At 39.6% G+C, this 26,232-nt stretch overlaps 1 protein-coding gene across 7 annotated transcripts in view; it reads left to right on the forward strand.

The window, feature by feature from the left end:
* Window positions 1-6,953, forward strand: part of Tbc1d4 (TBC1 domain family member 4) — a 159,659-nt gene extending 152,706 nt beyond the window's left edge. For all 7 annotated transcript variants that reach the window (XM_052732574.1, XM_052732575.1, XM_052732576.1 and 4 more), the window contains 3 exons: window positions 792-961; window positions 2,497-2,673; window positions 4,661-6,953. In XM_052732574.1, coding sequence (XP_052588534.1) covers window positions 792-961; window positions 2,497-2,673; window positions 4,661-4,894 — 581 coding nt within the window. In that variant the 3' untranslated portion in view covers window positions 4,895-6,953. The remainder of the gene's footprint in view (window positions 1-791; window positions 962-2,496; window positions 2,674-4,660) is intronic.
* The last annotated feature ends 19,279 nt before the right edge of the window (window positions 6,954-26,232 follow it).

Consider the following 26,232-nt stretch of genomic DNA (forward strand, 5'->3'; position numbering starts at 1 on the left):
CATCTTCTGACAAAGCTGGAGCTGAAACGTAACAGGCAGTTGCACTGCGTGAACTCACAATCCCTGGGTGTTTCTTGCCTGTTGGATATACACCACATTTTTCCAGTGGAGTTTTCGCTGGTGCTTTGGATTCTTATAGTGAGCCTCCTAAAAACCCTTTTAGATGTCTTTGTGTCTAATTGAAAGGATGTTTATTTCCCTTGCTTTGGCCTCTTAATGTCAGAGTTCATGATCCTAATGTCCCTTTCCTAGCAGTCTGTTCCCTGTTAGAGATTGGGACTGATCATGCCAGCTGTCCGGCCTGCACAGGTCATGTGTATGCTAAGGTTTTCTCTTTAATTTCCTACCTGAATATAGATTTAATTGCACATTAGCTGGCTCATTTGCTTTTGGATTATGAAAATCTGAATAGTACTAGTTGATTACATTGATTTGTTGTTATGTTCTGTTGTGAAGAAAAACAGAAATGTTAGTTGGATAAATTTCTTTGAACTTTCTCTAGAATCCATTCAACTTACTGTTAAAAGCTGTAAACAATATATAGACAGACAGATATATAATGTCTCCTTTTTTCCCTTAACCATATCTCAGATCCTTAATAAGTAAGAAGAATAGACAACATTCTGTTTGTCTCAGTCATGTTAAACTTGTTTTTAAAAAAATAAAAACCAGTTTTGACCAGTTTTCTTTGACATGTTTTCTGGTTCTGCTACTGTAGTAAAACAAAGAATATGCTCTTTGCAATAGTAGATACACAAGTTTGATTGTGAAAATTTTATCTCTTGTTCTAGATATTATTTTTCTTCAGGGAACTGAAGTTATATTTAAGGTTGCTCTCAGCTTACTGAGCAGCCAGGAAGCACTTATAATGGAGTGTGAAAACTTTGAAAATATTGTTGAATTTCTCAAAAGCACATTACCTGATATGAATACCACTGAAATGGAAAAAATCATTACCCAGGTATGATGTAAATGATCTGACATGTACTAAATTCTTTCTCATAAAAATGTAGTTTGCCTAACATCTATTTTCTTTAAGGTCTGCTTTTGTCTGATTAGGCACATTTTATTTAGAAATGAGGCGATTATGAAATTATCAGCATTGTAACATTGTCTATCTGCATATGCACAGAAAATATGCTATAGTGATGCATAGTGGTTTTTCCGGGAATCCTTTCAATTTAAACCAATGGTGAGATCTTGGTCAGAACTTGAAGAGTCAATATGACCAGAAAATAAAGTGAAGCTCACTAGCTTTTGCAATATCAGCAATTCTTTCAGAATTTTTTTTTTTTTTTTTTTTGGTTTTTTTGAGACAGGATTTCCCTGTGTAGCTTTGTGTCTTTCCTGGAACTCACTCTGTAGACCAGGCTGGCCTCGAACTCACAGAAATCCGCCTGCCTCTGCCTCCCAAGTGCTGGGATTAAAGGCGTGCACCACCACCGCCCGGCTTCTTTCAGAATTTATAAGAAGAGCCAGGTCTGTGACCTCAGCTACTTGGGAAGTGGAGGATGTGGGATCCCAAATTGAAGGCCACCATGGTGATGTAGCTCAGTGATTGAACATTAGTTTGTCCAGCATGCACAAAGCCCTGGATTTGATCCTTAGCACCACAAAGCATAATTCATATTCAGGTTATGTAAATAGTAATCAGTAGTTTCTAATTATTAAAATCTTTAAGTTAACAGGCATGGCTTTTGTTTCTATTTTATTATTTGTCAGTTTTTTTTTTAATATCCTTTCTGATATGTCTGAAGCATTGTCACACTGTGGAGTCCATGTTGGCCTTGAACTTGCTTTTCCCCCACTTCTGTCTCCCAAGTACTGGGCTTGTGGGCATGGACTGCCATGCACTACTGGCTGAAATAACTTCTATCAGTATCAAGTAGTTATATATTATGATTTTGGAGATTTGAAACCATGTATGTTCTCGTAAATCTCTGCACGCCCCCCCCCCCCCAAACCCAAAATAATGAAATTAATGGGACTTTCTTGACCATGGAATGAATTGCTGATCTTGAGAAAGGCTCAGAAGGACTAGCAATGAATAAAGGCACTTATTAAGACCTTTCAGCTCCGTTAACACATACATCCCAAATGCCCCTATGTAACTTTGCTTACTAATCATCAGTGATTTTCTCTGGCACAATCATTGCTTCACAACAAATGTTGACCTGGTACTCTACATTTTGAGAGGCAGTTACTAGATTACAGTCATCTTGATTGCCAGTTACCCTTGGACATTAGTTTATTCTTGTGACTTGGTCTCATTCCTAGGATGTTTCAATTGCGTAGAAATATTCTGTATGCTAATGTACTAAAAGTTAGATCTGTATCTCATTTGTTCTTATATGGATCACCAGGCCTGTTTTCCCATTTTTGTGTCTCTTAATGTTACCAATAGTGCTGGGAAACAAACATGAAGTCTGCCATTATACACTGCTGTATCTTGGTGTAGATACTGAAGGCCAAACTAACCAACTCATATCTCAACAGGTTTTTGAAATGGATATTTCTAAACAGCTACATGCCTATGAGGTAGAATATCATGTGCTACAGGATGAGCTTCTGGAATCTTCCTATGCCTGTGAGGATAACGAATCTCTGGAGAAGCTGGAGAGAGCCAACAACCAATTGAAAAGACAGAACATGGACCTTCTAGAAAAACTCCAGGTACAGAAATAAAGATTGTAACAACTATGAGCGTGGAGCCCTGTTTGCATGGGACTGTTCAGAATGATTAGGATATGTATGTGGGTTGAACCACTGAAGACCAACAGCCTAGCTATCTCATTAGGTTCATGTGTTTGGAGGTCTACAGATGTACTTAGGAGCTTAAGTACCACTTGAGGGAGAAAAGAAAACACCCACAAAATAGTAGAATAGCAATTCAAAGTAGAATTTGGGTTCACTTTATTGGATGTTATATATAATTCAGATAAAGTTCAGGGGAGGAAGAGTAAAACGAAAGGAAACAGGTATGTGGTTCTGTGAGCTTGGGCTGGATTCTGAGGGATGAGCAGTGAGTGAGGTGCCTGTATGTGTGTGGAGGGGGCACAGCTGCACCAAACCCATATGGTAGCAGCAGTTGAACCCACTGAGGAAGATGAACTCTAGAGATGGAGCTGATGTTCCTTGTGGCCCCTTTATTCTTAGCCACACTCCTGCCCCTACTTCCAGAGCTGCACCTGCTCCAAACTAGGAAGCCCCCAACTCTGTCTCTATGAAGTCCTCTGTAAAGACCTACTAGGCGAAAAAAAAATCAAAATGAGGGGCTCAAGCGGACAGAGGGCTTTCATGTTGTCTTACATCAGCTTTGGTTCATAGAAAATTGTTAAGAAAGTAAAAGTAAAGGAGATGTGAAGAAAAGAACATAGGGGAGGTCCAGAGGAGTTGTAGGTAGAAAGAGGGGGTATATATGATCTAAATACATTAATACATATAAATACATACAAAATATATATAAAACATATATAATTATAATAATTACCAGTGAATAAACACAAAATAAATTTTTTAAAAATATCTTTTTCTGTTAATCAGTGAGCCTATGTAATTTATTCAAAACAAAAATGGTTGCTGTACTGTTCCTTATTATTTTACTATTGCAGTATCCACTGAGGTTTTTCTTGCTGGGGAAGGCATTTGTGCCTGTTTCCCATGACTGATGGTCCTTCATTGCTACAGACTTTCTGTTGACAGTTCCAGGTAGTCACCATCAAGTTTCCCAATCAGTTGAAATGAATGGAGTTCCAAGTATGTCTGTAGGAACCAAACCTGGGAGAGCCTTAGGTTATTGAAGGTGCTGCTCTTGGAAGGGATTAAGGGAGTTTTCCTAACGCCCCACTTGGTTCTTCTGGGAGGGTTGTTACCAAAGAGCAAGGCTGCCCCAAATGACCAATCACTTGGATTCCTTCTTAAACGTATGAGTTTTTCCTCACCAGTGTGCTCAAACTATGATGCATGAGACAGTGGGGATACGAGGAGTGCTTGCCAGAGTGAGTTTCATGTTGCTTAGACTAGCATCTCCCCAAACTATGAGATAGATTGAGTTACATAACAAAAAATCATCAAGGGTGTCCTTGTTCTGCCTTCAGTCAGGCAAGACAGGGGAACACCAGTGGGTATGAGTGATGAGCCCAGCATCATGGGGCAATGATACAGTAATTCATTGCTGTTGTCATTAGTGACTGGAGAGAAATCATGTCAGTATAAAGTATGCACATATATATATATATATATATGTCTGTACATGCATGTCTGTTAAATACACACACACACACACACACACACACACACACACACATATATATATATATATATATATATATATTATATATATAAAATGTTGCTAAAGTTTGAATCTAGGATCTTCTGGATGATAGAAAAGTATTCTATCACTGAACTACATCTTTGGTTTCCAATACTTATATTTTTGAGCATTCTAGGAAAGAAAAAATGAACTCCATTTTAGAGAATATTTTTATATACTGAAATATACTTAAAAATGCATTTTTCTCACTGTTTGTTCACATGATATTCTTTTAACTAATGTGATGTAATTATCTAATAACAAATGTAAGACATGGCTGTTACTGTAATAAAGAGCCAGACTCCTCAAATTTTTAATATGGAGGACTTTTTTTTTCTTGACAAACAGGTAGCTCATGCTAAAATCCAGGCCTTGGAATCCAACCTAGAAACTCTTTTAACCAGAGAGACCAAAATGAAGGCTTTAATCCGGACCTTGGAACAAGATAAGATGGCCTATCAAAAGACAGTGGAGCAAATCCGGAAGCTGCTACCAGCAGAGGCGCTGGCCAACTGTGAATTGCTGCTGCGCGACCTGACTTACCCCAGTAATGACAAAGCCAAGACAGGAAATAAGCCATAGTTTCAGACGTGGCCTCAGCATAGCGCTTCCTGACAATACCCGGAAGGAGGCACTGTGCACTGCTGACTTAATGCCAACCAGAAATCTGGTGGGACACCTACTACTGGTGCTGAGATCATCAGTAGGTGATGTAGCTCTCCTCAGAGCACTCCACTCCTAAGCCATCACAGACATCCAGACTGTATTTTCTTCTGGTTGTCGCCAACTATGTACGTAAATATATATAAGTGGACATAAAGATTCATGCTTTCCAATCAGACGGTAGATGTGTATTCAAAGCAATTTTTCTTTCTCCATCAAAACTTCATGAAATCCACACCAAAGGGGAGTTCAAGTGAAATTGCCCTTTGGACACACATGGTATCTTTTTGTTTTTCTAGTGAAACGAATCTAGAACATCTTTGTATATTGAAATATACTTGAAAAAAATGAATGTATTTCCCCCTGCCCCTAAAGACTAGCATGTTTCACTCAGCGTGGTAGGCAGACACATTTCTGTAGCTGTATGTGTCTGTGTCTATATAAGGGACATGACTAGCTGCCAGTCTCGCCCCTGGGAGTCTCTTAGGAAGGTGGGGCCCTTCTGCCCTGCCCACTGTGTGATAACCAGCATCTCAAATCTTCACTCATCTTGAGTCTGGTTAGGTTTTGCTTGAGACACAGGGACAAAACAGGACCTTGTGGCTGAGTCCACCCACCTCAAGGTGAAGAGGAATGTTGCTAATTTTCTAGCAGATTAGACCAGCATTGATATTCAAACTGAAAATATCAGGCCTCAAAAACACAATTAAGCTCCTGAATTGCCTATAGTAGCTCTTTGTCTTTTTATTTAGGTGACTTCAACAGTGGTAAACAGTTGCTTGGTGCTGTATTTACCAAGTGACAGGGGTTGCTATTTTCTCACAAAATTATGGGAGCTTTCCACGTACTTCTTGTGACCTTCAGTTTAGAATAGGGAAATAAAATGGCGATTGATTTTCCAAAGATGATATACCGTGTTGAGTTGCTTTTTTATGTTTTGCTCAATAACAGAACATCTCATTAATCATTTTCCCCTTTCATGTGAAAAATTTAGAACTGTGAAATGTTTAGGAATGAACTGTGTAAAGCACAATGGAAGGGAAGTGAGATGTCTCCAACCCAGTTAAAACCTGTACAATTCTGTATTTGGACTCCTGGCTTCGGCCACGTATAGATCGCTTATTAGAGAATGTTCATGCATGTTGGGTGCGTCGATGGAAAGGAATTTTCCCAATGCACGTTCGGTCCCTGACGATGGTGCCTCTGAACATGAAGGCAGCATTTTTGCCTTTCCAAACAGTGTTTATTGTCGCCACCTTTTGCAGTCCTTGTCTTTTTGCAGATGGGTTATTTGGGCGTAATTTTCCTCAGAGAGAGTTTATTAGACAGAAGATGAAGTTTTATTATGTAACTCACAAGTCAAGATATAAAGATTTCAGAAGACACAGATCAGTAGATGCCAAGCATCTATAAACCCTTCTAGACTGTTCCCCACTTGAATGTCCCAAGTCTTGGGATCAGGGTGTCCTTGGATGCAGGGGGTTTCCTCCCCCAAACAACCAAGTCTTATGACTTAGGAGAGTTGATACAGCTTCTAGAATCTAGGAAGTTCTCGTTCTAGATTTTCTGTTTGGTTGAGGGCTATTAGCTGATCAGTTGCTTGTATCTTCTGAAAATTTCTTCATTTGTAGCATCTTTTATTCTCCTACCAAGATGAAGAGGAGCACAGTCTTACTTTCTGATGTTAGAAATTGCCTTATGGGTGTGATGCACAGGTGGTGCCTGAGAGGTCTTCGTGTTGGGGAAGGAAATATTTTCTTTCTGTTTCTCAGTTAAAAGTGAACTATATTCTGAATGTTCAAAGTCAGCAATTCAGACAATGTGGTTATAGTATTTTCTTGTGAAAATGATTTTTCTTTCTCATTTGTGATTTTAAAAAATGTTACACCGGTTGGTTCTGCTTTGTCATTTTACCTCTCCATCAGGTCATGTAATGTGTAGTTCATTTCCAATAAATATGTTGCTGACATTTCCTGAATGTTGCTGTTGTTATTTTTTTGGGCAGTGTAGAATAGGGTGGGGTCAAGCTCTTGCTTAGAGACTTGAAGTCAAAACCTGCATGGGTTGGATTGATGCTACTTAAACATGAAAATGATGAACAAGGAATCCAGGACAACAAATATAATTTAAGACAATTATGAAAATATATTGTTACCAATTTCCAACTTCCTTCATAATGAGCCTTTACTAGTGGTGGTAGAAAGAAAAGGGAGGTTGAGCTGTCAGACTTGCACTACACCCCATTTCTCTCTTTCCTCCCTCCATCCTGTCCTCTCTGCCTCCTTCCCTTCCTCATTCCTTCCCTCTCTTCTTTCCCTCTCTTTGTTTCCAGTGCTGTGTATGAAAGCTAAGACCTCGTGCATGCTAGGTACTACCTAGACTACTACTAAGACCTCATGCATGTTAGTACTCTATCATTGAATGGTATCTTCAACTATATGCCTTTTATTGTTTAGGTCCTCTTGTAAGGTGGGAAGAGGATATAAAATTGCAGAATTTTTCTATTAGGTTTGCTTCCAAATAATTAAGAATTAAAGCACTTACTGATGGATACAATATGAGTGTACTTTTACATAATATTTCTTTAAAATTATCCTTAAGTATGTTTGCAATATACTAAAAGGATACTAACCTTACCAATCACTGTTTAGCTATCTTTGCAGTGTATTTCGTAAAAAGTTAGAGAAGGATGTAGTGGGGTCTTTTATAAAATTTATTTATTTATTTATTTATATGTATATGTGTGTGTGTTCCCAATTGTCTGTATGTGCATCACATGTACACAGTGCCAGAAGAGGGCATCCAATCTCCTGGAGCTGAAGTTATAAGCAGTTGTGAGCTGTCTGATATGGGTGCTGGAAACCAAACCCTGGTCTTTAACAAGAGCAGTAAGTACTCTTAACGACTCTCCCAGGCCACAGGGTGCTCTTAATGGTATAGTCTTCTCACATCCATACTGGCTTACCAGTTTTGTTACCAATTTTCTTTTTCTCACAGTGATGGGTTAGGAATAAGAAATTTTATCACCTCATGGCATGAACCATTTTGTTCGATACCATAAAGTGATACTCTCCTAAGTGTGACTATGAAGAGGATATCCTGCACATCAGATATTTACATTACAATTCATATCAGTCGCAAAATTACAGTATGGAGTATTGCTGCCTCAGGGACCAGGCTCCAGCAGCACAGGGCTTGAAAGGGATCTACCATGTGGGTGCATACTAAGGTTTTCCTGTCTGAGGGGATTAGGGAAAAAGACACTCACACACTCTCTTGATGGTTTCCTTTGGACCTTTTCTTTGTTCTTCTTTTGCATTCTCTATTTTTTATTTTCCTGGTGATTTCCTTCTCTCATTCTTGCTGTTTTCCTTCTAACTCTCGTTCTTGATGTTTTCATTCTAGTCCATTTTAACACTATCTTTATTCTTTTTCTTCTGGCTTATATACCCTAGCAAAATCTTTCAGGCAATATAAAAATTACAATGTGGCTACGTTCTGTTTTTCAAGTGAACGATTACAATGAATACAAAATAAACAGTAAAAAACAGCATGTTTTTCATATCCCTTACATGATTAAACATTTTTACATATTACAGGTGAAAAACAAATTATCCCAAGAACCCACATACATTTATACTCAAGCAACGTGTTATAAATTAACGATGTAGGCAAGCAAACTATTTTTCTCAGTTAGATCTTTTACTGGCAAGCTGCAGTTTGCACTTACAAAGAAAGGAACAATTACTTTATTACTTATCTTGAGAGGTAATCTTATAAGGAACCTTAATTGAATCACAAACCTAAACTTTTATATATGGAAAAAAACCAGTCAGCTCTACTTTAAATCTTTGGGGTACATACCCACTCATCAATAGTTTCTTATATCAGGAGATTGAGGGCAAAATGGGCACAAGGAATTAATCATCACCTTTGATCACCAACCAAACCTAGCAAGGAAAGTACATCAGCTAGGAACAATCGGGATGCTTTGTTCTTGTTCCCTGACCTTAAAGAGTTCTGCATTCCACTATGTGCCTTTCTAAAACTTTAGATTATTTTCTTGGGTTTTTAACCTCAAAGCTATTTGGTGAAAACATCTCAGTCTAACTTTAAGTTATTTTGAAAGCTTTGTTTCAGCTGTGATGCATTCCGAAACCTGTGAACACATCTCCCAACATTAAGGTTAAAATCATTTAAGCTAGCTTGGTTAACTAGGACTCAATTATTTTTCTTAATTATTAACCTAAGCTACAGTTTATATGGCTCCTCAAAAAAAAAACTCATGTGTTCTATCTGTGTGACACTTCCTTGTATTTATTTTTATTCATCAAAACTCTGCATAAACTAACAATATTATTATCAATTAGACAGTACAGTTTAGGAAGAAATCATCTTCATAATAATCTACAGATAAAAATGCCCAGTAGAATGGGGTATTTCCATGAGATAAACACACTACATTACAGGCAGTGGGGATCTCCCCACATCCATTCATACCATGCCAGATAGCAGAGGAAGACAGCAGAACCTAAAGACATTCTGGGGTCTGGGGTCTTGTGGCCTTGCCTAACCAAGATTGATCCATCAGAGAGTTGCCTCCTGGTGGGTTGACACCTTGAACTTCAAATGCCACCTGCTGCTCCTCTGACCTGGTCACTGGCAATGAAGTAGCAACAAAATAATTATATGGTTGAGGGTCACCATGCCATGAGGAACTGTATTGAAGGGTTGCAGCATTAGGAAGGTTGAGAGCCACTCACTGTTCTGGAGTTTATGTTTTCCCCTCCCATGACAGACAATACCCTCAGGTCTTTCCTATTAATAAGACACATTGGGGGAAATTTAGGTGACTAGCTTTTGATAATAGTGTCTAATGTGCACATAAATACCTGACCACATGCATGCTGTTATAATCTCCTTTTTTTCCCATGTACATCCTCCTTTATTATTCTTGTGCCATCTGTTCAGACTGTTCAATTGTTCTTAGCAAGCCATAATTAGTGACTCTTTGGTATAGAGCAGTGTTAACCTTCCTAGTTACAAATGTTATAAATCAGAAGAAATTGAACTAAATATCACAGGAGGAAGGGCTATAAAGGTTAATACATGGAACTAGCATGAAGTTCTTCTGAAACTTTGAAAGTAAGGATAGTGTGAGAATTTTTAAAGTGACATCAACATGATTTGATTTCATCTATGAGGTTTCTCTAGGCACCATAGCCTCTGGACCTGAATGCTTTACTATGATATAATTGAATATATTTGCATATCTAGAAAAAGATTAGGTCAATCCCAAAAGAATTGGTTAGTCTTAGAAGAAAGAAAACATGGCAGGTTTTGGCAGATACACTAGAGGGAACCTTTGTCAAGACCCCGGGCAAGTTGGTATTGTGAATGTGAATACAGGGAGTTCTGGCCTCTGTAATCCCTGCAGTCTGGCCCTTCTGACAAGTCTGTCCCCATTGTAAGACTGCTGTGCCATCTGTGTTGGACTGGTGCCCTAGACACCCAACTCATTGCTCTCCCTTTATTTAAAGTCTGTGCCCTACAGCCATCTTTCCATTTATCATTCAGCTTTGCTCTCTGTCACAGAGAAATATGAAGCTTTGTATATAATACAAATACCCAAGGCTCTGTGACAAATGTGTTCTTCTAAATGCATTAAAAACAGAAAGTCTGACTCTTAAAAATTGTGGTGAAATATGTGCAATGTAAAAATTAGTATCTTAACTTTTTAAGTGTAAGGTTCAATGTCATTAATTGCATCCACATTGTGTGTAACCATTCTCCATATCACTTCATTCTTTTCTTCTTGCATTAAAACATTCTTACTCTGGCCTGGCCCTTGTCAATCACCATCTATGTTGTGGCATATGTCAGAGTTTCCACATCAGTGTGTGTGTGTGTGTGTGTGTGTGTGTGTGTGTGTGTGTGTGTGTGTGAATGGTGGTGAATATGTGTCATGGTATGTATGTGGAGGTTCAAGAACAACCATGGGTGTTGGTCCTTACCTTTTAGCTTGTTTGATATAGAATCTCTTGTTTATTGCTGTGCACATCATACTAGTTGCCCCATGAGTTTTTAGGGGGATTCTAATGTCTCTGCCACTGCTCCTGTCTTGCCATAGGAGTGCTAGGCTTATAGGTGCACACTACTGTGTCCAGCTTTATACAGATTTGGGGATCTGAATTTATTTTCTCATGCTTGTCCACCAAATACTTTACTCAGTGAACCACCAGTTTGGTCCCAGGATTTTCTTTCTTTTAAAGACTACTATCCCATAGTATACACCTCTACCACATTTTGATTCTTTAATATCTTTGTATTTGGATACTTGTTTTCCTTATGCTCTTTTGGCTATTATGCTTAATGCTGCTATGATATATCTGTCTTAAGAACTTAGGTTTTGTGAATCTACCCATAAAGAATGAATCTGTAGTTTGTGCTCTATGAAATCAAATTGTTGAGCCTTCAAGGTCCTAAACTGGAGCAAATGCATTAGGGTAAGTGAAGCTTTAGGGTGAGTTATTGTTATTATTATTACATGGAAGGACCTTAGAATGTATAAGACTGGTGTTAGCAAATTAGTTTTCATGGTAATAATGGTGCTTTGCAGACACCAGAGAAGGATTTTTCTTTTTCTAGAAGCTATTCAAATGCTGCTGAGATTCATGTTTTTTTTTTCTCGCAAAGTAGAATCCTTATGTAGCCTGACATTGTTTCCCTTCCCAAATTGAGTTAATTTGCAAATACACAGTTGTTAATCTCAATAGAACATGATGTTATTCAGAAATAATTATTGCCATTAAAATGCATCTTTTGCTCTTATGCTGAAGGATGTCTCTGAAATAGGACCCTTCAAAAGGAAATGAGAGCATTTTCTATGCTGACTTTCAGCAGCTCAGATGTACTCAATTTTCTTTTTATATCTGTGCTTTATTTTGTCTAGCAAATAATTCCTCAGCCTCAGTCCTCTCCGAACCCTCATTTAGCCTTTCTATAGTAAATTGTATACTCAGGGAGAGAAACCACCATTCACTGTTTAAATCGATTATAGCTCATGCAATTAAAGCAGTTAGTGGGACTTTCCTAGTACTTACATTTAAAATCACAAGGTGAAGTGGAGAGGGAAGTACCAGTAACAGAGGTGCACTGATACGTTTGATTTTCTTCCCGTTTTTCCTAAAGCTAGACTTACCATCATGGTGTTTGCTTCTGGATAGACTTCTTACATAGTCAAAGAATCAAGACTGTATTTCTCATTTTTATTTTCTAAAACTACACTGATAAACCATTCTTTTTTCAAATTCACTTTTATTATGTTTATTTTTTGTGTGTTTGTGTTGCTGGGTGCATGCCATGGCACACTTATGATGTCACAGGACAACTTGCGGGAGTCAGGTGTCTCCTTCCACCATGTGGGTTACAGGGATTGAACTCAGGCTACCAAATTTGGTGGCAAGCACCCTTACTGGCTGAGTCTCACCGGGCTTGATTTTTTTTTTTATTATCAAAACCTTTGTTTTAAAGTGTAGTGATTTAAAATGACCAATAAATATTGTTTTTGAAATGCTTAGCACCTCAACCATCGGGAAACTCAAAAACAAAACCTCTTTGAGATTCCATCTTACCTCAGCCAGAGTAGCTGACTATTAGCAGAAAATAACTGACAACAAATGCCAATGAGGATGTGGAAAAGGATACTTATGCACTGCTGGTGGGAGTGTAAATTAGTCTTGCCACTATGGAATAAGAATGGAAGTTTCTCAAAAAACTAAAAATAGATCCACCACAAGACTCAGCTACGCCACTGGACATTTATCCAGGTGATCCTTCCCACATGGATACCACACATCTTATTACTCACAATAGCCAGGAAATGGAATCTTTATATATGTGTAAATCCTAGTTTGGCTTCTACTGCTGTGATAAAATCCACGACCAATGCAACTTGGAGAGGAAAGGGTTTATTTCATTTTACAGCTTCAAGTGTATCACGAAGGGGGAGTCAAAACAAGAACTCCAGGCAGGAACCTGAGGCAGGAACTGAAGCAAGGACCATGGAGGAATGCTGTTTACTGGCTTGCTCTTCATGGCTTGCTCAGTTTGCTTTTTGATGTAAGGCAGGACTACCTGTCCAAGGGTGTCACAGCCCACAAGGGGTCAATCATTCCACCATCACCAGTAGTCAATCATTAATTGAGAAAATGCCCCAGATTTGCCTACAATGCATTCTGATCACTCTTCCCAGATTATTCCAGCTTTTGTCAATTGAAAAAATAATCAGCACAGTGCACATAGGTGTGAGTGTAGATCATGAAACCAGAGAGATAATGCAAGTAAGATAATAAAAGTGCTTTTAGTTTGCCCCCTGAATAGTCACACAGGCTTCAAATTCTGAGACCTTGTATCTGACTCTTGACCCCCCCTGCTTTTTTTTTTATCCCAAACCTCAGTCTCTTCACACACATGGTACTGTCTTAACTACCATCAGCAATCACATGCACACAAAAATCTGGAAATCGACTCTTCTCAAGGAAAAGAAAGAAGGGGAGAGATATACTAATCACAAAGGCACCTTTGTTAAATGCAGCTGTTCGTAGGATGTGTCTAGTTTGTCCTGTCTCTAAATAGAGCTGTCCCTGCTGTTACTGTGGGTCTTTGGAGTTGGAGCTTGCTGATGACTTGATCCATAAATTGGAACCAAGAAAGCAAAATATAACAATTCTCACCTATGACTACCAATAAGAGTAACCAAGAACATATTATAATTGGCCTTTCTGCTTTGACAATGTGACTTCTTGAAAATGTCATAAATCATCACTTCTTATTGATCTGAAAGGGTGAGGGAAAGACTTTTGTTATGATACTAATACTAATGAAAAGTAGCAATCGGAATTATTGTCTATGGGTAACTTATTAGAGCAATGGTGTTTTATATTCATCCCTTCATTTATTTATTTTTTGCAACAACTTCATAGACTAAAACAATTTTATCTTACTTTTACAGATGAGAAAAACAAAATGACATATCAAATAAACCAGGGAGATTGGGTCTCAAATTCTGCATGGTCTGTCTGGCGAACTGGTCCTTTCAACATCCTTGCCATACTTTTTCCATTGTGTGTGTAAATCCCAGACAACAGGTATCTTAAAAGAAAAAGGATTTATTTTGGCTCATAGCTTGTGTGGACACTGCCTGCCAGAACAGAGAGGACATGCAAGTGGGTGGCTCCATAGAAGCTGGAGTAAATGGAGCAATGTGTCAGGAAGCAGAGGCATATCAGGCTATACATCAAGGTGCCCTCCACCCTCAAGTAACCCACTTTTTAAAGGTGGGCTCCACATCCTAAAGACCTTATAATCTCTGCAAACAGCATCACCAGTTGGGAACCAAGTGTTGGGGACATTTTACACCTAAACCCATGAGAAGAAGCAAGGGAGTCCCAGCTTAATCTACATCACTTCATCTCCAAGAGTTTTATAATGTTCGTGTGAGTGTGTGTGTGTGTGTGTGTGTGTGTGTGTTTTCTACATTTATTCTGTTGAGAGTGCTTTCACCATGGTTCCACTAATAAGCAATCTAAGGAGTCAGAGGGAGGGATATTTAAAGATTAGGCATGAGAAAGGTGGGGTATGAATGACTGTTATACTTCTGATGACTTGAGCTGTTCAGAGCTATGAGGAAAACTTTGAATAAAGCCAGAGAGGACAGTGCACTCCTACTGCTGTCTAACTGGATGCTCATGTTTAAATAAACTTACAGGGTTGAATGATGTATCTTTTTCTTGCATTCTCAGCACAATGAAATAGGGAAAATGCAATTTCTGTCTCAATAGAGTTGTACTAAAGGCTAAGGAATTCCTGCATGGATCCCCTAATATAACCTTCCAAGTGTCATTGTACCTCCAAGTCCCCATGGCTTTCTACTCTGGAGACATTGGGAAAGTAATGGAGATGAAATGGACTCAGGTCCTTCAGTCTCATGCCTTATTTCCTTCTCTGGCCTTACACTATGGTTCTGACTAGGAAGATGATCCTTACAGGAAAGGAAGCAGAGCCACAGTATTTAAGTGGAATGGGCTGATAGAGAAATAGAATTGTGGACATGTTCTAATTCCATTCATCCATTCATCTGTCTGTCTGTCCATCCACCCATGTACCCATCCATTCACCTACCCTTCCTTCCTTCCTTCCTTCCTTCCTTCCTTCCTTCCTTCCTTCCTTCCTTCCTTCCTTCCTTCCTTCCTTCCTTCTTTCCTTCCTTCCAAATGGGACCATAAATCAAGTTTATCTACCATGATTTCACTGTTCATGCTTACAGAAAGAAACCTACATAATGACACAAGTTTAGTGAGAGGCTTCTAGGGGCATGCATGTATGATAGGAAAAAGATTTGTTTTACTTTGAGGAAAAATGTGCAGAGAGGAAGGACCCACAAATTAGAAAGTGGGATTACTGAGATTAGAACTCCGATTACCATTGTTCTATATTGTCTGGTTGGCTGGATGACTTGGTGAGTGCATGGAAGAAATCTCAGTGGTCCAGAGCACTTAATTACATAGCCAAGAAGTTGAGATGGGGAGTTTTAATTGTCAACTTGATACAATCTAGAATCACCCAGAAGAAGGGCCTCTGAAAATGTCTGTGAGGGATTATTTAAATTACGTTAATTGCTGTGGGAGAACTCATCCACTGTGAGTGACATCATTCCCTGGGTTTGGAGCCCTGAACTGTATGAGTAGAGGAAGGCAGCTGAGCACTAGCATATAGTGCTTTTTACTGTTAACTTTGGATTAAATGTGACCAGGTGCTTCAAGTTTCTGCTGCTTTAACTTCACCACAATGACTGGAGCCTGTAATTGTGAGCTAAATAAATCCTTTTTCACAAGTTGCTTTTGTCAAGATATTTAATCACAGCAACAGGAAATGAAACAAAGGCAGAAATAATATTAGAAAACTGTGGTTTTTCTGCCTCTCACAGAACAACCTAGACTAGATCTTCTAATAAATGGGTTTCCTTTTTATTGGAAGATTAAAGGATGGAAAAGCACTCACTGTGGCTATAACTTCAGTGCTAATATAATTTAAATAACATCCATTTCACAACACTTCATGGATGTTTGGTTCTTCTATGTTTTGCCTTCAATGAAAAGCTGCATCATCTTTTCTGATTTGGGATGCTTTGTTAGATTAACATGCAGTTTTCAGTCTAGACTGTTGTCTATAGAACTCAATTTGGGAGATATTTTATATAAATGATTTCATCATCAGAGATTTGAATAGCAGGAATAATTACTCACAAAGTGTGATTTGAAGGGCACTGGCTAATTTCAGGAATTTGTATCATTTAATTCTATTTAGTTCAGCTCCTACTGAACTAAGCAAGAGAGACACAGCTCTATACTAACATTTCTGTTCGCAGAATCACATGGTGAGATGTACTGCAGGTCAGTTTGCACATAAATAAGAAAACAACAACAACAAAAAAACCCCAGCTGTGTCCAGGGTGGCTGTGGCTGGCGGGCATGAGGAAAGGACAGACCTCTTTAGTTGATCCATGATGGGCCAGAAAAGGACCCACAGGGAGCCAAAGTGTGAGAGGGGATATAGAAGAAGACACACAAAAAGGCATGGGGCAGAGCTTCTTAGCTAAACTTTAATATTCCCTCAGTACAGTGGTTCTCAACCTTCCTAATGCTGGGACCCTTTAATACAGTTCCTCATGTTGTGGTGACCCCCAACCATAAAATTATTTTGTTGCTACTGCGTAACTGTAATTTTGCTACAGTTATTAATTGAATTGTAATATAAATATCTGATATGCAAGATATCTGATATGTGACCCCCAAAGGTTCACACCCTACAGGTTGAGAACCACGGTCTCAGCAATCTGTGGCAACTGGCTTCATTTCTCAAATCCCGTGAGCCCATGGAAGGTCCATGAGCCCCACACACTCTTTATGATAAAAACAATACCACTGTTGGGGGAGGCTGTTCTGTGATGTCTTTGTTTCAGGGTCCCTCATTTGCATGAGATCTTTCCAAGATTCTCTATCAATATTTCATTGCATTAGGTGGATATCAAATTATGTGAAATTCAGAACCCACAAAACTTCAGTCTTCCTCTAGTTACCCTTTATGTTGTGGTCCAGTCAGGAGACAGAGTAATTTGTACAGGGAATAGTTGGTACTGTGATTTCTTAACTATAACGAGAAGTAATAGGAATTGTAGAGTGAGAAGTAAAGAGAACTGAAAGACTATAAAATAGCTGGTGCAGGATACACGGGCTCAGGGGAAAAAACCTAATGAAGGACGAACCTAGAAAAGGCATCCTCCCTTCCTTATCCTTTCCCCCAGAAAGCACAGAGCTGTGCTTAACTGGAGAAAGAATGGCTGCAGCTCTTAACAGAGGGGAGAAGTCTTATGAAATGTGAAACCTCCCCAAAGGGTCCCTTGGAAGACACACAGGAGTTGATGCCAGGCCAATGGCACCTGACAGAGAGATGTCTGTTGAGCATGGAGGTAAGCCATACACGGGCAGTGTCATTCTGTGTCAGCTAGTGAGCATCCCAGGAGCCAGCTTCCTGGCACCTCGGTGCTCTAGAGGAGGCAGCAGATGCAGGTGTCTGCCCAGAGGAGTACCATGGAAACCAAAGGCACAACTTCCTCCTGCTGAGTCCTTCCTGCATCCTCTTCCTGCAAAGTTTAGATTACATCACCATCCAAGCTACAAAGAAGGAATATAAGATCCAGCTTCATTATGGCAAAGAATAATAGCTGAAAGGCAATTGACTGATAATTGGCATATGTAGTTTCTACATGTAAGTCATGTTCATTACCACATTCAACTCTCCCAAGATCCTTTTCTCTTTCAAGTAATCGAAATCAGCATGAGACACTGATCATCCATTTAGGAATTGCTCAATGTTTGGATTTAGCTGTTGTTTGATTCTACTGTGAGAAAGGCTCATATAAGATGCTTTCTGCCGGGCGGTGGTGGCGCACGCCTTTAATCCCAGCACTCAGGAGGCAGAGGCAGGTGGATCTTTGTGAGTTCGAGGCCAGCCTGGTCTACAGAGCGAGATCCAGGAACGGCGCAAAGCTACACAGAGAAACCCTGTCTCGAAAAAAAAAATTAGAAAACAAAGCAAAACAAAAAACAAAAAACAACAACAAAAAAAGATGCTTTCTATGAGACTGCCTGAGAATGTCACCTAGTCTACAAAAGACTAGAAGACACTCTAACGTCACGTTACTATTTTCACATTCTGGTTAGTAATCAGCAATCACCTTTTATCCTAGCATCAGAGATTTCTTCTTGATATCAGATCTGGAAAACAAATGATATACATTAAAAGTGTGCGTTAGGAATTTAATGAAAACATTCTAATTCTGTTAGGTTTAGCCTTTAAACTGTCAGATTATATTATAAACTGTAATTTTTTACCCCCAGGGATTTTGCCATCCACCAGCCCGATGGCTTGGGCCTATCTTTTGCATCAGTGTGTGTGGTGAAGACTTGAATATGAAGAAAATATTTTGAAACAATTTGCAACTCTGTAAAAATTTTGATTTTTTTATTTAAATTTTTTAATTCATTTTACATACCAATCACAGATCCTCCCTCATCCCTCTTCCTGCTTCCCCCACCAAGTCTTCCTCCCCCCTCCTCCAAAAGAGGGAACAGCAAAGCCTGGTACATTCAGTTGAGGCAGGACCCAGCCTCTCCCCACTGCATCAAGGGTGAGCAAGGTGTCCGACCACAGGTAATGGCTCAAGAAAGCCAGCTCAGGCACCAGGGATAGATCAGGATCACACTGCCAGGGCCCCTCAAACAGACCAAGCTACACAACTGTCTCCCATATGCAGAGTCTAGTCTGGTCCCATGAAAGTTCTACAGCTGTTGGTCTAAAGTTTGTAAGTTCCTTTGAGTTTGGTTCAGTTGTCTTTGTAGATTTCCCCATAATGATCTTGACTCCCCTTGCTCATATAATCGCTCTTCCCTCTCTTTGGCTGGACTCCCGGAGCTCGGCCTGGTCCTTGGTTGTGGATCTCTGCATCTGCTTCCACCAGTCACTGGATGAAGGGTCTATGATGACAGTTAGGTAGTCACCAATTTGATTACCAGGGTAGGCCAGTTCAGGCACCCTCTCCACTATTGCTAGTAGTCTAATCTTGGGTCATCTTTGTGGATTTCTGGGAATTTCCCTAGCTCTATATACAAATGATAAATGGGCCAAGAAAGAAATCAGAGAAACATTAACTTTTACAATAGCCACAAATAATATAAAATACCTTGGGATAACTCTAACCAAAAAATGAAAGACCTGTATGACAAGAACTTTAAGTCCTTAAAGAAAGAAATTGAAAACGATATCAGAAAATAATTTAATTTTTAAGTATATAGTGTTCTACTTAATCCTAGATTGGCATATTGAATGCTATTCTTGAGATTTCCACTAGATGACACTATTGTTTCAATTTCATTATTTTTCTTGGCATGACCCTCTTAGGACAACACTACATTATGAAGGAATTACAGAGTTGACCATTCTTCCAAGGAAAATAGCTCCAAAATAAGAAAATGTACGAATTTAGCAACACCTTCAGGAGCCACCCAAATCTACCTTTGTAACATTCCTAAAACAATTCTATCTGTTGATGTCAAGAAAATATTTCACACTGAATCTCTGTTTTCACTGCTGTTTAAAATCTTAACTACTCCTTCTGTTCTCAATGGAGCTGAAGCAGAACAGACCGTCTTCTTATATATAAAAGCTTTTCCAAAACACAAAGCCAACAGAAATGTGTGTGCATACCTGTTCTCACCCCCATTCTCTCTTATATCCATCCCATTCTAGCCCCCAAGTCCCTTTCCAACACTCATGCCTTTAAAAAAAAAACCAACCCCTCCACACTAATTTTAACTAGAATAGTCTGTGTGGCAGTGGGTTTGGAACTATCCGTTGGAGCTGGTGGGCTCACTATTTTGAACACAACTGAAGGCAATGACTGTTCCTGTCTCAGAATTCATCGGTGGCCAATAGTTAAGCAGGGAGGCATAGGGACCCACTACACATCTTCAATCCATGATTTAAGGTTGGCAGGCTCAGTGTTGTGTAGGCCAGTGCAGGCAGCCAGGTTTGCAGTGGCTGTGTCATGTGCTGAACACAGAATCTCCCAGTCCTTCCCCATGCCTTCCAATTCAATCTATCTGCTCCCTCTTCCATTATGTTCTCTGAGCCTTCTACTTCCCAGAATTCTTTTCTCTGCTTGTCCCACCTATACTTCCTGCCTGGCCACTGGCCAATCAGCATTTTATTTATACAGTAATATCCACAGCACAGAACCATCCGCAAAGACACCTGTCTTTTCCTTTGTAGAATTTTGTGCACATGTAGCCACTTAACTATTTATGAGTATTTTAACATCTGGTCTCCCCTTAGATTTAGAATAAATGGAAGTCATGGGTGTAGCTAGAGTTTTCCTGCCTGGCCCATGGTCAGGGCAAATCTCTCTCACCTGTCAGTCCCACAGCCGCTTAGACCCAACCAAGTAAACACAGAGACTTATATTGGTTACAAACTGTATGCCCATGGCAGGCTTCTTGCTAACTGTTCTTACAGCTTAAATTAATCCATTTCTATAAATCTATACCTTGCCATGTGGCTTGTGGCTTCCTGGCATCTTCACATGCTGTTTCTCATTGTGGCGGCTGGCAGTGTCTCTCTGACTCAGCCTTCCACTTCCCAGCTTTATTCTCCTCCTTGTCCCGCCTATACTTCCTGCCTGGTCACTGGCCAATCAGTGATTTATTTATTGACCAATCAGCAACACACTTGACATACAGACCATCCCACAGCACATGGGTGAGGTCCATTTTGTTCATTTACAAAACTCTAGCACAAAGTAGGATCTTAGAAGTTCTATTTCAAAGAGCTACTCAATTTACTTTGTAGTTTTTTTCTGAAGAGGCAATTGTTCTTAACAGATAAACATTCAAGAGTCAGGAGCTAGACAGGAACATTACTCATGTGAAGATTTGTTTTTTTAAAAAAAGACGGGCCAGTTATACATACATATCTGGTGTAGAAAGCAGGGATAGGGTTGTAAGACTGTGTACTAAGGGTCATCATCACTATGGGTAGCATTTCTAAGAGGGAAATGATATCATCAGATGGTTAAAATTCACCAGGAATGCTGAATGGGGCATGCAGACAAAACTGTTTATGTTGATAATTATTGTAGTAACCCTGACACTGGATCGTCTCTTCCTTGGCAATGCGATCTCCAGCTGTGAATTATTATTATTATTATTACTAACAGGCCTTACAAGTCTCTTTTAGGTGCTGTTTCATCTGTTGTCTTTACACAACTTAGAATCACGCGGGAAGAAGCATGCAGGCAGGCAGATAATAATGATGTCCTGGTCCAGGGAACACATTTTGAGAACTACTATATTGTGAGTGGAGCTGCCTCAATATCAAGATACTTGTGAAGGAACAGTAGTGCTGTTATCAACTCTTTAAAGACAAGGATCTCAAAGCTTAGCAGCTTGGGGAGGTTAAATCACCTGTTTAGAGTCATACAAATGGAAATGACTATCAAACTCATTCAGCTTGAAGGTTTTTCTTATCCTGTAGCTGCTCAAACTTTGTGTGTATCAGAATCAATAGGAGAACCTGTTAACATTCAGGGGTCTGAGGTCCACCGCTATCTAATTCATCAGAATCTGAGAACAGGAAGGGCTATTATCTGATGTGCTTCTCAGTGGATTATAATGCACAGCAGTTTTGAGAATGAGTTCATTTGGCTACACCTTCTCTAATCTCTTGGAAATTACAAAGATGGTGGTTTCTGCTCCCACTGCAGATAATCTGACTTGCTTGAGCTGCAGGATTTTAGGAACCAGGATATTTATGCTCTTCCCAGGTGAGTCTAGGACATAGCTTGAAAACTGTCAAAATCACACTGAACTTAGATATTGTCTTTCTTGTAATCTTTAAACATGTATTGTTATTGCGTGTGTGTATGATGTATGTATGTGTGCATGTGGAGGTCAGAGGACAACTTCAATGCCAGTTCTTCCCTTCCACATTTATATGGGTTCTAGGGATTGAACTCAGGTCTTTAGGTTTGTAGGACCTTAACTTCTTCACCAGCTAAACCACTTCACAGGCCCCACGTATCATCTCTTGAACTTGACTGCTCATGTCTTTAAACATTTGAAAATGAATTCATTACAGAAAATAGCTTAAAGCCAGGAAGTCTCAAAAGCATTTTTTTTTTGGGTTTATTTTTGCTTCTTGCTTTTTTTTGAGACAGGGTCTCATGTAGCCCAGGTTGACCTTAAATTTTTTATTTAACCGAGGATAATGTTAACCTTCTGATCCTCCTGCCTCCGTAAGTGCTGGGATTATAGGTACTTGCTAGTACACCCAGGCCCATTTGTTGTTTTTGAGACAGACAGTGCAGCCCTTTGTGGCCTGGAGGTCACTATGATCAGGCCAGTCTGGAAGTCATGGGCCTCCAGGATTTATGGGTGGGAACACCACCCCAGAAAGCAGCAGATTTTTCCTAGAAGTGGCTCTGAAGGTATAATTTTGAGTTTGTTTTGTTTCACAGTTTATGAACTCTTTGTAACCTTGAGTGAGTCTCCAAAAGTGTTCTGAACCTGTTCCCCTCTGTGTAAAAGGAGAATAAGGATGAGATGACATCCTGGACCATGGCAAAGCATTGCTGTGGAAACAAAATGAGATCATGTCTCTTTAAGGCATTATGAAGTCTTGAGTACTAATCAAATGTGAGGGATTATTTTCTTCCTCTATTCAAAAGAGACATCTCATCAAGGATCAATTCTAGTTGGCAGTAAGTGAGGCTACTTTACATTTTCTACATTCCATAATGCCCAGCTCATATTCAGGTAATGATGTCCAATGTATTTCTTTGGACTCTTCTTCTTTTTCTTTGCCAGGCATAAACAGAGACAAAATCTTTTTTATATCACCAGCGTGCTTTTCTGAAAGCAGCAAATTATGAGCAGAACTAATATGCCGAGAACGCTCACCACCAGCTTATAGTGGCCTGGAATGACATATCACCACCTAAAAGGCCATTGCAGAGGAAAAAAATCATTCACAGTCTAATTTAAATAATGGCTGCATCCCTGCAAGGATGACAGAGTGTGACAGGTTATAGGTTTTAGATAGCGACTCCTGCACTTTGTAAAAACAGATTAGCAGCTGGTGGACCTACAATGATTGCCCCACACATCTGAGGTTTTTTCAAAAGGAAAATTGGGTGGCAGCTGCCATTATACTCAGGTTAAGTCTAATGAGTGAATAAATCCATCAAGTGACTTTGTTGTGCTTGTCAAGTGCCAGACCCATAAATCCCATTTCCCACCTTAAACTTTATGTGTTTCCCTGGAGAACAGGTGGAAGACAATAGGGAGGGGCTGAAGGATTATTTCATCCTGAGGACAGAAAACCATTTTCTCCATCTCTGTCCTCCCTGCCTTGTTAACCCCAGAGAGGGGTCAGATGACACAGACACAGAAAGTCACAGAATGAATTAAAGAAGCAATTGCCTGTCTGTCTTTTCGAAGGTAGTTCCTCCCAGACCTTTGCTGCCATAGATGACACTGGGCCTTTTGCTCTTGTTTCAGGACAGGATCTCATTTGTAGCCCAGACCTATCCTAAACTCATGATCTTTCTGCCTCAGCCTCCTGAGGGTTGAGATACCTGGTGCATGGCACCATGCCCACATAAACAGAGCTATTTCCCTTTAGCAAAATCTATAAGCCAGTGAGGGGACCTAGGCTGCACACTTCACCCAGCCACCACTTTGCATGAATAATGAGGTCCTGAGAGCAAAGCTAGAGTTGGAACAACATCTATTTTTGTAGACTACTGTAAAAGATTGGCAAATTTTTTCATTAAACTACACCAGAACGTACCTTCATGCTGAGTCCCTATTTGCTGAAATGTTAAAAACAATATTTTGAGTGATTCCCCAGTGATCTTTTAAGTCCCAAATCAATGACATCATTAGTGTTCATTGGACTTAACCATTTGACATTGGTGAGTATCTTACATCCTCTTCTCCCCTGGAGCCTTCCTGGCCTGTGGTCAATGCGGAAAAGAGATAGGAAGGAGAAAGGGGAAGTAGAAGTTTTTCTCTGTGATATTAATCTGGCTCCCGTAATGCTTTGCTCATATCTCAATAATAGTGTTTACCACATTGTGTCGTAAGTTATTGTCTTCTATTATTCTATGGAACCCTTGAGAGCTAGGCCTATACTATTACTCCACCTAATAACTGCAGTGCCAGTACATTATAGACGTTTGATAAATGTTTGCTTAATAAGTGGATCAATATCTTAATCAACATATAAAAACCTAAGCAGAAAGCCAGCCATTTATTAGAATTTATATTTTGTATGGATGTTTAGGTTTAAAAACACATAGGTTCCTGTGAATATGTTTTCTTACCAGCTTGCAAACATAATCTCATCCTTTTCCTCCAATCTTCTGGGATCCCAGTGCTCTGTCTTAGCAGAGTTTTACCCAGTTCTTGAGGTCTTTTGTTACCACATTTCTTCAAGGACCCAGAGGTGTAGTATCCATTATTGGAAGGATCTTTCAGAATATGATCAGTTCAATGCTGATCCTCATTTCTTAACCCTCCCTTTCTGAAGTCCACAGAAAGTGTTAATGGTAATTCTTTTTGGATAATAATATAGAAAGTGCTTTACTTTCTTGTTTTTCTCAGTAAGTACATGCTATTTGGATGATAAAATATTAAATGTTAGCACAAAGAAAACAAACAATGCTTGAGTAGAAGACATAAACCACATATGCACACCTGGAATTTATCTTTGATAACAGAACATGGCATTGTCTGTAGGTTTTAATCTTCTATTGTTTTCATTCCTGTGGTGGTATTTTACTTGTACTGAAATGTGATTTTAATTGTATGTTAATAAATAAAGTTGCCTGGGGGTCAGAGCTATTAGAGCCATAGCAAGAGCGTGGCAGTGGTGGTGCACGCCTTTAATCCCAGCACTTGGTAGACAGAGCTAGGTAGATCTCTGTGTGTTCAAGGATACAGCTAACATTGGAGACACACGCCTTTAATCTCAATACCATAGAGGACCTGGAGGGCTGTACATACAGGCAGTGACGAAGCAGTCATGTGTTTGGGTTTACAACCAATAAGAAGACAGAACAGACAGTCTATATAAAGAAGAACAGACAGGAAGTATCCCCCCTTTTTGGAGAGCTCTCTTGGCTGAAGCAGGAAGGGTAAGGCTCTTAGCTCTGACCTCTTGGCTTTCTTCTCTGAATCGGCTCTGTGTTTCTTATTTAATAAGACAGTTGGTTACATCTACACATTCCACTCATAAGAATGTTTGTAATAATTTCTACAATAACTGTGGGCATGATTTGCTTATAGTCTGAAATGCAGATGCTGGTGAAGTCGTGCACACAGTTAAAGCTTTTTGCTCTGCTCTTCTGGCTGTGGAACTTCAGATACACATAGACTTATTATATTCACCTTCTGCTTTGGAATTTATTGTGGTTATTATCTATAAATAGTATGAATGACGCAGTAATTTAAAAACTGTTGTTGCAAAGAGAGATTGGAAATGTTACTTTCATTTGTGTTTATGGGCTACATTTTGTTGTCGGTCTAAAATTTCCTCAGGTGGACACCTCATCTATTGGCATCTGAAGGTGCAGTAAAAAAAAAAAAAATGAAACTCAACTAGAATGGATAACCACTATAGTGTGCACCCATAGCACCAATCACTTCTGTGACTAGAAAAGGTATGGTAGCTTCTCCCCAGCAGTAAGCTAGCAAGCAGTTTTGCACTGGACACTAGCTGGGTGTCCACGAATTCAGCTGTAATGTTGGGCAATCTAGGGCTGGGGGTACAGTGGCCAAGACAGCATCCTCCACTTCTGATGCTAATCACAAGACCTAGGATGTTTTACTTGTGCTTCTTCTGTCTGGGGGGATGTTTCCACACTAAATTTTCTTGAGCTGCTCATATGACTCAGAGTTAATAGACACACTTGTTTGTTGGGAAGGAATTATAAAGGCTCCATATGAAGAAACATGCAGGGCTGTGCATGTGAAGGGGCGCAGAACTTCCATGCTGTCCCCCACCTGTCTTCAGAAGCCTCCACACACTCAGCTGTCTCAGAACTCCATGCTTTATGGAGAGTTCATTGTCGATAAAAT

This window comes from Peromyscus californicus, unplaced genomic scaffold (assembly GCF_007827085.1).
Source record: "Peromyscus californicus insignis strain IS unplaced genomic scaffold, ASM782708v3 Scaffold_12__1_contigs__length_115047231, whole genome shotgun sequence".
Lineage (NCBI taxonomy): Eukaryota > Metazoa > Chordata > Mammalia > Rodentia > Cricetidae > Peromyscus > Peromyscus californicus.